At 47.6% G+C, this 12505-nt stretch overlaps 1 protein-coding gene across 3 annotated transcripts in view; it reads right to left on the bottom strand.

The window, feature by feature from the left end:
* Positions 1-1641: 1641 nt before the first annotated feature.
* Positions 1642-12505, bottom strand: part of LOC138637156 (atrial natriuretic peptide receptor 1-like) — a 21879-nt gene continuing 11015 nt past the window's right edge. Inside the window, exons 8-23 of one of the 3 annotated variants that reach the window (XM_069725660.1) lie at positions 12404-12488; positions 11516-11636; positions 10696-10770; positions 10511-10588; positions 8027-8131; positions 7674-7745; positions 7414-7573; positions 7141-7296; positions 6734-6902; positions 6269-6415; positions 6034-6157; positions 2578-2646; positions 2285-2459; positions 2102-2200; positions 1768-1948; positions 1642-1698 (exon numbers count right to left, since the gene is read on the bottom strand). In XM_069725660.1, the coding sequence (XP_069581761.1) occupies positions 1803-1948; positions 2102-2200; positions 2285-2459; positions 2578-2646; positions 6034-6157; positions 6269-6415; positions 6734-6902; positions 7141-7296; positions 7414-7573; positions 7674-7745; positions 8027-8131; positions 10511-10588; positions 10696-10770; positions 11516-11636; positions 12404-12488 (1781 nt within the window). In that variant the 3' untranslated portion in view covers positions 1642-1698; positions 1768-1802. Of the gene's footprint in view, positions 1949-2101; positions 2201-2284; positions 2460-2577; positions 2647-6033; positions 6158-6268; positions 6416-6733; positions 6903-7140; positions 7297-7413; positions 7574-7673; positions 7746-8026; positions 8132-10510; positions 10589-10695; positions 10771-11515; positions 11637-12403; positions 12489-12505 lie in introns of all 3 variants that reach the window. The other 2 variants (XM_069725659.1, XM_069725658.1) reach the window with 2 other exon arrangements.

Consider the following 12505-nt stretch of genomic DNA (forward strand, 5'->3'; position numbering starts at 1 on the left):
CTGGGAAAGGAGGTGGACATGGTTGAGGAGTACAAGTACCTGGTGTCTCCATGACAACAGACTGAACTGGAAGACCAACATCAACGCTGTCTACAAGAAGGTGATGAGTCGACTCTTTTTCTTGAGGAAACTTTGATCCTTCAATGTGTGCAGCGAGATGTTGGAGATGTTCTACCATCTGTTGTGGCCAGTGAACTGTACTTCTAGTAGTCTGCTGGGGAGGAGAGGTGGTGGGGGAGCAGCATTGGAGCCGGAGACACCAACAGACTTAACAAACTGGTTAAGAAGGCCGGCTCCATCATCGGCTACAAACTGGACAGTCTGGAAAAGGTGGTGGAGAGGAGGACACTGAACAAACTATTATCCATATTGGATAATCCTGTCCACCCTCTCCACCTGCTGCAGGGACAGAGGAGGACGTTCTCCTAAAGACTCCTCCAGCTGCTGTCACAAGGACAGATACAGGAGATCATTCCTGATACAGGAGATCATTCCTGATACAGGAGATCATTCCAGATACAGGAGATCATTCCAGATACAGGAGATCATTCCTGATACAGGAGATCATTCCTGATACAGGAGATCATTCCTGATACAGGAGATCATTCCAGATACAGGAGATCATTCCAGATACAGGAGATCATTCCTGATACAGGAGATCATTCCAGATACAGGAGATCATTCCAGATACAGGAGATCATTCCAGATACAGGAGATCATTCCTGATACAGGAGATCATTCCTGATACAGGAGATCACTCCAGATACAGGAGATCATTCCAGATACAGGAGATCATTCCTGATACAGGAGATCATTCCAGATACAGGAGATCATTCCAGATACAGGAGATCATTCCTGATACAGGAGATCATTCCAGATACAGGAGATCATTCCAGATACAGGAGCTCATTCCTCATTCCTAATACAGGAGATCATTCCTGATACAGGAGATCATTCCTCATTCCAGATACAGGAGATCATTCCAGATACAGGAGATCATTCCTCATTCCTGATACAGGAGATCATTCCTGATACAGGAGATTATTCCTGTCCACTACAATAAGTCTGTACAATAACTCACCTCTGGCAAAATCCATCACACAACAATAACACCGTTGGTTGTGTTTTTCTTGTTTAAATCTTTGCACTATTGTTTAGTTAGTTTTAATTTATTCTATTTTATTTGATTCAATTTATCGTATATACTGTGTATTTTTATATTTAATAATTTACTGTTTTTTTAGTTCATTTCTTGTACCTATAATGCTGCTGTAGCGAAACAAAATTCCCTCGTGGGATTAATAAAGTAACTATCTATCCATCTACAGCTCTACATGGTTCCTGGATAGTTCCTGGTCTACATGGTTCCTGGTCGGTTCCTGGTCTATAGGTCTGCATGGTTCCTGGGTGGTTCCTGGTCTACAGGTCTACATGGATCCTGGTCTACAGGTCTAAATGGATCCTGGTCTTCATAATAACAACAAACATATCAAACTGTTTATTTACAGTTTTATTTTACAGAAACATTCATGTTTTCTTCAACAGTTTTAATGATGTCATCCAATGAGAGAGCAGGGGACGGGGTCAGTCCTCTGTCAGTCCTCCATCAGTCCTCCATCAGTCCCGTCAGGTGGAGTTGTCTCCGTCAGGTAGAGTTGTCTCCATCAGGTGGAGTTGTCTCCGTCTGTCCTCTGTCAGGTGGAGTTGTCTCCGTCAGGTGGATTTGTTCTCCGTCAGGCAGAATTGTCTCCGTCTGTCCTCTGTCAGGTGGAGTTGTCTCCGTCAGGTGGATTTGTTCTCCGTCAGGTGGAGTTGTCCTCTCCCAGCAGCCAGTACGTCCTCATGTGTCCTTTCCCCTTCACCTCCACTTCTCCTCTGAGCTGCAGCTGGAAGCAGCTGAACTCCTGCAGAACCTGACGGGTCGCCTCCGACACGTGAATCCTTAGAGCTGCAGAGAGATGACATCACACAAGACATCACACATGACATCAGGTTCAGGATGCCGGTTCAGGGTGCAAGTCTGGTTCAGGGTTCAAGTCTAATTCAGGTCCGGTTCAGGTCTGGTTCAGGGTTCAGGTCCAGTTCAGGGTCCAGGTCTTACCCTCTCCGGTGGACTCCATGCGTGACGCAGTGTTGACAGTGTCTCCAAACAAACAGTACCGGGGCATCTTCAACCCGACCACACCGGCACACACCGGACCTGAACACCACAAGTACACAGTCAGCCCCTGTTAGTAGTACCGCAGGGTTCTGGAGTACAGGTAGTACTGGTGTTGTGTAGTACCACTGTGGATGCCGATGCGGAGGCGGAGCTTCTGGTCCGGGCAGTGTCGGATCCTGAAGCTCTTGACGGCATCCAGCAGGGCCACCGACATGCGGACGACCTCGCGGCCGTGGAGGTTCCCGTTCCTGACGGGGAGGCCGGAGACCACCATGTAGGCGTCACCAATGGTCTCCACCTGAGGGGGGCAGCACACTCACCTTCAAGCAGTTCTGATCCACATCTACTGCTGCAGGGCCAAGTGTTAGCATAGCTTAGCACAGATGGGACAGCATGAGTAGTTCCAGAATGTTTACCTTGTAAACATCAAAGTTGTCGATGATGGCATCGAAGCAGGTGTAGAGGTCATTTAACAAGGTCACGACCTGCAGGTGAAAACAACAACAAAAAATCCGTTACAACAACCAATCACTGCAGAGTAAACAGTGTGTCTCTCCCGGTGATCCAATCTCGCACCAACCTCAGCACAAACTCACATTGACTCAACAGTTGGAAGAAAATGTGTTGTAGTATCGACTCCGACCACCAGATGGAAACCTGCTAGTTCAGGACACTGAACCCTGTTCTACTGACCTGTAGCTGTGTTCTGTTGTGCTCTACTGGGTTCTACTAGCTAGACAGCTTAGTTCTGTTGTGTTCTAAATAAATCCGAAGATGGTGCCGTGCTAGTGGCAGCCTGTTACAGCAGCTCCCCTGAGTGTGTTTTGTTTTAAGTTTTTTCTTTCTTTCCTCTCTCTTCGGAGTTTTTTTTTTTTTTCTTCATGTGTGTTAAGTGACGGTCAGACAATGGACCGTAACTTTTCCACTTTTCTGGTGGCTCTTCTACTTTTTTCCCTCTTCGTAACGGAGAGCCACACACAGTTGACATTGTTTACTCTCGTGATCAGCTGATCGTGCTGAGTAGCCCTCTACTGCTGCTGCCCGGAGCGAGGCCTGAAATCCCGGACGAACTTCGGAGAAGACGTCGGGGTTGCAGAGCTGGAGCTAAGCTGAAGGCGAAAAGGAGGAAATATAAACCATCGGTACCGGAGATCTTAATGGGGAACGTGAGGTCGTTAGCCAATAAGACGGACGAGCTCGGCGCGCTGGTCTTGGCCCACCTCAGGCCGCTGGTGAAATCTTCTCTGGACCATCTGCAATTTGCGTACCAGCCTCATGTGGGAGTGGACGACGCCATCATCTACCTGCTGCAACGAGCTCAGTCTCACCTGGATGGAACCGGTGACTCTGTGAGAATCACTTTCTTTGATTTCTCCAGTGCATTTAACACCATCCAACCACTGCTGCTGAGTGAGAAGCTGCGGGTGGTGGGGGGTGTTGGGTGGTGGGGGCGGGGGGTGGACACGTCCACCATCTCCTGGATCACTGACTACCTGACAGGCAGACCACAGTTTGTCCGTCTGGGCAGTGTGCTGTCTGATACGGTGGTCGGTGGTACTGGAGCTCCTCAGGGAACTGTTCTGTCTCCCTTTCTGTTCACCTTCTACACCACTGACTTCCAGTACAACTCAGAGTCAAGACATCTGCAGAAGTTCTCTGATGACTCTGCAGTGGTAGGATGTATAAGGGACGGACGGGAGGACGAGTACAGGGCAGTAGTGGAGGACTTTGTGGAGTGGGCGGGAAGGAATCACCTGCTCCTGAACGTGGCCAAGACCAGAGAGATGGTGGTCGACTTCAGGAGGAAGACGACGGCTCCACAACCGCTGAGAGTTCTGGGAGAGGAGGTGGACATGGTTGAGGAGTACAAGTACCTGGTGTCTCCATGACAACAGACTGAACTGGAAGACCAACATCAACGCTGTCTACAAGAAGGGGATGAGTCGACTCTTTTTCTTGAGGAAACTTCGATCCTTCAATGTGTGCAGCGAGATGTTGGAGATGTTCTACCATCTGTTGTGGCCAGTGAACTGTACTTCGCTGGGGTCTGCTGGTGGGGAGAGGTGGTGGGGGAGCAGCATTGGAGCCGGAGACACCAACAGACTTAACAAACTGGTTAAGAAGGCCGGCTCCATCATCGGCTACAAACTGGACAGTCTGGAAAAGGTGGTGGAGAGGAGGACACTGAACAAACTATTATCCATATTGGATAATCCTGACCACCCTCTCCACCTGCTGCAGGGACAGAGGAGGACGTTCTCCTAAAGACTCCTCCAGCTGCTGTCACAAGGACAGATACAGGAGATCATTCCTGATACAGGAGATCATTCCTGATACAGGAGATCATTCCAGATACAGGAGATCATTCCAGATACAGGAGATCATTCCAGACACAGGAGATCGTTCCAGATACAGATACGGGAGATCATTCCAGATACGGGAGATCATTCCTGATACAGGAGATTATTCCAGATACGGGAGATCATTCCTGATACGGGAGATCATTCTAGATACGGGAGATCATTCCAGATACGGGAGATCATTCCTGATACGGGAGATCATTCCTGATACTGGAGATCATTCCAGATACAGGAGATTATTCCAGATACGGGAGATCATTCCTGATACGGGAGATCATTCCTGATACGGGAGATCATTCCAGATACAGGAGATTATTCCAGATACAGGAGATCATTCTAGATACGGGAGATCATTCCAGATACAGGAGATTATTCCAGATACGGGAGATCATTCCTGATACAGGAGATCATTCCAGATACGGGAGATCATTCTAGATACGGGAGATCATTCCAGATACGGGAGATCATTCCTGATACGGGAGATCATTCCTGATACGGGAGATCATTCCTGATACGGGAGATCATTCCAGATACAGGAGATCATTCCTGATACAGGAGATCATTCCAGATACAGGAGATTATTCCAGATACAGGAGATCATTCCTGTCCACTACAATAAGACTGTACAATAACTCACCTCTGGCAAAATCCATCACACAACAATAACACTGTTGGTTGTCTGTTTTTCTTGTTTGTTTAAATATTAAAAAAAAAGCAAATAAAAAAACAACTTTGCACTATTGTTTAGTTAGTTTTAATTTAATTATTCTATTTTACTCTACTTTATTGTATATACTGTGCATTTTTATATTTAATATTTTTACTGTTATTTTATTTCTTTCCTGTATCTATAAATGTTGCTGTAGCGAAAACAATTTCCCCTTGGGGATTAATAAAGTAACTACCTATCTATCTATCATCTATCTATGGGGATTAATAAAGTATCTATCTACCTATCTATCTATCATCTATCTATCTATCTATCATCCATCTATCATCTATCTATCATCTATCTATCATCCATCCATCTATCTATTATCCATCCATCCATCCATCTATCTATTATCCATCCATCTATCTATCTATCTATCATCCATCCATCTATCTATTATCCATCCATCCATCCATCTATCTATTATCCATCCATCCATCCATCTATCTATTATCCATCCATCTATCTATTATCCATCCATCCATCCATCCATCTATTATCCATCCATCTATCTATTATCCATCCATCTATTATCCATCCATCCATCCATCTATCTATTATCCATCCATCCATCCATCCATCTATCTATTATCCATCCATCTATTATCCATCCATCCATCCATCTATCTATTATCCATCCATCCATCCATCCATCTCTCTATTATCTATCCATCCATTTATCTATTTATTTATTATCTATCTACTGGGTCCTACTGACCAGTAGCTGTGTTCTGTTGTGTTCTACTGATCAGTAGCTGTGTTCTGTTGAGTTCTACTGGGTTCTACTGGGTTCTACTGACCTGCAGCGGCGTGCTCTCTGCTGAAAGCGCGGTGAAGCCAACAATGTCGCTGAAGTAGATCGTGACGGAATCGAACGCTTCGGCCTGAACCGTCTCACCTCGTTTCAGCTGCTCTGCAACAGAACTGACACACAGACAGAACCACCACCTTACTGTAGTACTTACTGTAGTAGTACTGTCGTACTTACTGTAGTACTTACTCTGGTACTTTCTGTAGTAGTACTGTAGTACTTACTGTGGTAGTATCTGGTACAGCAGGTTCTCCGCCTTGCGTTTCTCCTCGTGGTATGCCTGAGTTCGCTCCTCCACCAGCTCCTCCAGGTTGTTGGCGTACTGCTCCATCCGAGACAGGAGGTTGTCCAGGATGTTGGACCCATAACCTCTGAGGGACCATAAGAATCATAAAAAACCATAAAGAACAGCAGAAAACCATAGTTAACCATAAAGAACCGTAGAGAACCATAAATACCCGTAGAGAACCATAAATACCCGTAGAGAACTATAAAGAACCATGAAGAACTGTAGAGAACCATAAAGAACCGTAGAGAACTGTAAAGAACCATAGTTAACCATAAAGAAACATAGAGAACCATGAAGAACTGTAGAGAACCATAAATAACCTCAGAGAACCATAAACAACCGTAGAGAACCACAAATAACCATAAAGAACTATAGAGAACCATAAAGAACCATAGAGAACCTGTGCTGCTTCCTCAGCAGAATCTTGATGGTGTTGAAGTCAGGTCTCTCACTCGGTTCTTCGTTCCAGCAGCGCTGCATCAGGACACCGAGCTCCTCGCTGTGACTGTGGCAGCAGAGGGACGGACGGAGGGGGGGGGCACCGCCCTGCACCACCGCCTGGACGATCTCTGGGAGGAGGGAGGGGGACCTCATGTTTAGGACAGGTGTGTTGGTGTGTGTGTGCTGACAGCAGTGTGTCATCCAGCTGCCACACGGGAATGCAACCAGGACAGTGATGTCATCACGTGACCCCCCTCCCCCCCACACACACACACACACACACACGGCTGTGACTTTTCAGGTGGAGACTTTTTATGTGAGGCGTCAGTTTTCTGTCGTCCCCTGATGTCCTGTAAACCCGCTGACCTTTAGGAGTGTGGGAGTGTGTGTCGAGATAGAAGACTCCTCGGAGCAGCGCCACCTCCTGGAGGATCACACTGAAGCTGTACACGTCCCCCTTCTGAGTCCCACAGGGGGGGGGGCAGTCCGTCCTCAGCAGCTCCGGAGACGTCCACAGTTTACCTGTCAGGTGATCAATAATAAAACCATAATATATTAATATCATCATATAATAGTGTGTGTCTGAGTGTGTCTCTGTGTGTGTGTGTGTGTGTGTGTGTGTGTGTGTGTGTGTCCTACGTGCGTAGCAGGCGTGCGTGTCCTCGCTGCAGCTTCCTGTCCAGAGACTCTGCAGTCCGTAGTCAGTGATCTTTAGGACGAAGCGACTGTCCACCACACAGTTGGAGGACTTAAGGTTGCCGTGGGAGACGATGACACTGTTGTGAAGGAATGCCATGCCCTGGAGACAAAGAAAGAAAGATGAAAAGCATTCTGGGTAAATCAATGAGTAGATGTCAGAGATCCCCCTCCCGCCCCCCAACAGGATGAGAGGTCGTTACCTTGACGATGTCATTGATGAGAGAGTATCTGAACATCCAGTCCAGAGTGATGCTGTCGCTCTCCATCAGGTCCTGGAAGACAGAGACACTTCTCACTGGGGACACGTCTCACTGAGGGGACACGTCTACACTGAAGGAACATTGAGGGGACACGTCTACACTGGGGACACGTCTCACTGAGGGGGCACATCTCACTGGGGACATGTCTCACTGAGGGGACACGTATACACTGAGGGGACACTGAGGGGACACATCTACACTGGGGACACGTCTCACTGAGGGGACACGTCTAGACTGTGGTGATGGTTCCTCGATGTACTGGGCCGGTTGGTCCAGAGTTCTGGTTCCGGTACCTGCAGGCTGCCTCTGGGACAGTACTCCGTGATGATGCACATGTTCGGCGAGTCGATGGAGGCGCCGATGAATCTGGTCAGGTGTTCATTCTGAACGTCACGCATCTGCAGAAACACAGACACTGCTGGTTGAAAACCAACAACAGCACCAGTAACCTACAGCAAGGCAGCTGGAGCTGAGAGGGGGAGGAGTCAGGGAGGTTGGATACCGAGGTAAATTGTTTGGTTTTTAGTTGATGTTGGCAGGTCAGTCGGTGGAAGAGATGGGAAGTAATTCTGTCAGTCGGTTAGTAAGTTAGTAAGTTGGTTGGTTGGTAGGTGGGTGAAAGGAGGTAGGTAGGTGGGTGGTAGGTGGAGGGAGGTAATGGGGGGGACAGGTCTACTCATCTCCCCAAATGGAGGTTTTCTCTTTACCCACTTCCACTTCCTACCTCACTGTCTCTTGAGTTTCATGCTGTGACAGTTACTCATCCGGTCCAATTAAACATTGTTGTCCTCTACCGTCCTCCAGGTCCTTTGGGAGATTTATTGGACGAATTAGACGTCCTCCTGTCAAACGTCCCAGAAAATGGTCCTCCACTTGTCCTTCTGGGTGACTTTAACATCCAGACTGAGAAGTCATCTGACCTTGTGCTCTTCCTGTCTTCCTTTGCTGTCTCCCTCAGTCCTTCACCTCCTCCTCACAAAGGTTGGAACCACCTGGACTATATTTCACCACAAACTGCTCCACATCTAACCTCACTGTAACTCCACTTCATGTCTCCGACCACTTCTTTATCTCTGACTCTCTCTAACTGACAACCTGACCACATCAACAGACTCTGGACCTGTCCGTCACAACATTCACTCCCTCTCTCCCTCTTCTCTCCCTCCTCCTCTCTCGCCTCCTCTCCCTCTCCTCTCTCCCTCCTCTGTTTTATCTGCCCTCCCTTCAACTGACTCTTTCTCCTTCATGCATCCTAACTCAGCCACAGACACTCTCCTTTATCATCTGTCTTCCTCTCTTGATTGTATCTGTCCTCCTCCTCCTCTCTGTCCTCCTCCTCCTCTTGTCTCTCTCCTCTTTCTCTGCAGCCAAACCAGAATTCAATCCTCATTTTCCAACCCCAAAAAGCTATTCTCCATCTTCCCCATCTTCTCCAACCTCCTTGACCCATTCTCTCCCCAACTCCTCCCTCCATCCTTCCACCAAGCCACTTTCACCCCCCCCCCCGTCTCCCAATCAAGTTGTTACCTTGGTAACCTCCACCCCCCCCAACCACCTGCCCCATTGACCCCATCCCATCTCACATTCTCCAGTCTGTTGCTCCAGACCTTCTTCCTTTTCTCTCCATCTCATCACCACTTCTCTGTCAACGGTCTGTTTCCTGAACTCTCTGAAGGAGAGTGAACCCTCTCCTGAAGAAACTCCTCCTCAACCCGTCTGAAGTAAACAACTACAGACCGTCTCTCTTCTTTCCTTTCTTTCTAAATCTCTGGAGCGAGCTATCTTTAACCAACTCTCCTCCTATCTCCACCATAATAACCTTCTTGACCACCAGTCTGGTTTCAACAGACCACTCAACAGAGACGGTCCTCCTTCTGTCTCTGAGCAGCTTCACACTGCTAGAGCAGCCTCTCTGTCCTCTGTCCTGATCCTTCTAGACCTTCTGCTGCATTTGACACAGTGAACCACCAGATCCTTCTTTCCTCCTTCAGGACCTCGGTGTCTCAGGCTCTGCTCTCTCCCTGTTCTCATCCGACCTCAACGACCTCACCTACCGGGGAACTTGGAGAGGATCTGTGTCTGAACCTTGTCCTCTCACTACTGGTGTCCCTCAAGGCTCCGTCCCGGGTCCCCTCCTCTTCTCTCTGTACACCGACTCTCTCGGCTCTGTCCTTCACTCGCATGTCTTTTCCTACCACAGCTATGCTGATGACACCCAACTGATCCTCTCTTTTCCCGATCTGAAACACAGGTAGCAGCATGAATCTCTGCCTGTCTGACTGACATCTCTCAGTGGATGTCCTCACACCACCTGGAAATCAACCTCCACAAGACCGAACTGCTCTTCCTTCCAGGGAAAGACTGTCCCACCCTCGACCTGACTACTACCTTCAACAACTCTGTTATCCCGACCCTGACTGATAAGAACCTCGGAGACACTCGACAGTCAACTCTCTCTTACTGCCAACATCGCTGCAATAGGTAGGTGGTAGGTAGGTTTTTTATATTTAATATTTTTTACTGTTATTTTATTTCTTTCCTGTATCTATAAATGCTGCTGTAGCGAAATAATTTCCCCTTGGGGATTAATAAAGTAACTATCTATCTATCTATCTATCTATCTATCTATCTATCTATCTATCTATCTATCTATCTGGTAGGTAGGTAGATGGTAGGTGCCAGGTGGTAGGTGGTAAGTAGGTGGTAGGTAGGTGTGTAGGTGGTAGGTAGGTGGTAGGTATGTGGTAGGTGGTAGGTCAGGTGGGCAGAGTTCTTACATGTTTCAGCTCAAACAGAACCTTCCTGGTCAGCTCAATGCGTTTCTTGTTGATGTACTTGATGGCCACCAGATTTCCCTGAAGGACACAAAAAGGAGACAAAAAGGAGAAATGACATCATCTGTCACAGAGTCATGTGAGCGTCTGTTATGGTCATGTGACCAGAGGGTGTGAGATGGACAGACCTTGTAGTACCCGGTCTTGGTGTAGATCTGCAGGTTCCCCGCCACACTCATCAGAGAACCGTAGTTGGATCCTTTCTGCAGAACATTTAGAGGAAGTTTACTGTTTACTGATCAGTAGCTGATCAATATTACATTACATTACATTTATCTGACTCTTTTAGCCAAAGACTTACAAGAAGGTCATTTCAACATGAGGGTACAAATTCAGAACAACAGGAATCAAGAAAATACAATTTCTTCCAGAAAGCCAAACTACAAAGTTCTATCAGTAAGTTCCATGTTAAGATACTAAAGTTCTACTATTCAAGGTAAAGGAGGAGGAGGAGGAGGAGGAGGAGCGGGGTAGTGTGAGTGAATCTAGGAGGTTAAAGTCGAGCAGCTGCATTCTGGATGAGCTGCAGAGGTCAGATGGTACTAACAGGTAGACCTGCCAGGAGAGAGTTACAGTAGTCCAGATGTGAGATGACCAGAACCTGGACCAGAACCTGGACCAGAACCTGGACCGGAGCCTGGACCAGAGCCTGGACCAGAGCCTGCACCAGAACCTGCACCTCCTTCTGAGTGAGAAGAGGACGTATTCTCCTGATGTTGTGCAGCATGTATCTACAGGAACGTGTTGTTGCAGTGATGTTGGCAGTAAGAGAGAGTTGACTGTCGAGTGTCTCCGAGGTTCTTATCAGTCAGGGTCGGGATAACAGAGTTGTTGAAGGTAGTAGTCAGGTCGAGAGTGGGACAGTCTTTCCCTGGAAGGAAGAGCAGTTCGGTCTTGTCGATAACTGAAACTGATCAGTAGCTGATCAATAGCTGATTAGTGTGTTACCAGAGACAGGGTGAGCCGGCTGCAGGTTCTCCTCAGGACTTTTTCCAGGTCGCTGATCTGGATGTCGTCCCAGGAAACTCTCCACAGCTGGGCAGAAAGCTCACTCTCTAGCTTCAACTTCCTGTGGGGGGGAATGTGTGTGTGTGTGTGTGTGTGTGTGTGTGTGTGTGTGTGTGTGTGTGTGTGTGTGTGTGTGTGTGTGTGTGTGTGTGTGTTGTGGGTGGGGGGGGGCAGAGAGAGGTGAGGGGAGGATAAATAATGAAGTGATGAGTTAAACAGAGATGATCCACAGGAAGTAAACACGGTCTGTCTGTCCGTCTGCCTGGTTACCTTGTCGTTAGCCTGTCGTTAGCTTTTTGTTAGCTTTTCATTAGCCTCTCGTTAGCGTTTCGTTAGCCTGTCGTTAGCTTTTCGTTAGCCTGTCGTTAGCTTTTCGTTAGCCTGTCGTTAGCTTTTCGTTAGTCTGTCGTTAGCTTTTCGTTCGATTTTCATTAGCCTGTCGTTAGCTTTTCGTTAGCGTGTCGTTAGCTTTTTGTTAGCTTTTCATTAGCCTGTCGTTAGCTTTTCGTTAGCCTGTCGTTAGCTTGTCGTTAGCTTTTCGTTAGCCTGTCGTTAGCCTGTCGTTAGCTTTTCGTTAGCCTGTCGTTAGCCTGTCGTTAGCTTTTCGTTAGCCTGTCGTTAGCTTTTCATTAGCCTGTCGTTAGCTTTTCATTAGCCTGTCGTTAGCTTTTCATTAGCCTGTCGTTAGCCTGTCGTTAGCAGAGACAGAGAGATGCAGTGAGAGCTCCAACCAACACAAACTGTGTGTTCTTATCCAGCTATCCTTGTGAGGACTCACCTTCAGAGGGTCCTCACAAGGATAGACGTACAAACCTGTGTGTGTCTCACCTGTAGATGAAGACTGTGACGGTGACGATGATGACAAAGACGAAGCAGATCACCATGGCAACCATCTGATGCATCGATACTGTACCTGAGACCAAGAGACAG

Source organism: Brachyistius frenatus, unplaced genomic scaffold (genome assembly GCF_029030835.1).
Source record: "Brachyistius frenatus isolate BFR_SWC_R1_liver_20210118 unplaced genomic scaffold, ASM2903083v1 Contig_436, whole genome shotgun sequence".
In the NCBI taxonomy this organism is placed as follows: Eukaryota; Metazoa; Chordata; class Actinopteri; family Embiotocidae; genus Brachyistius; species Brachyistius frenatus.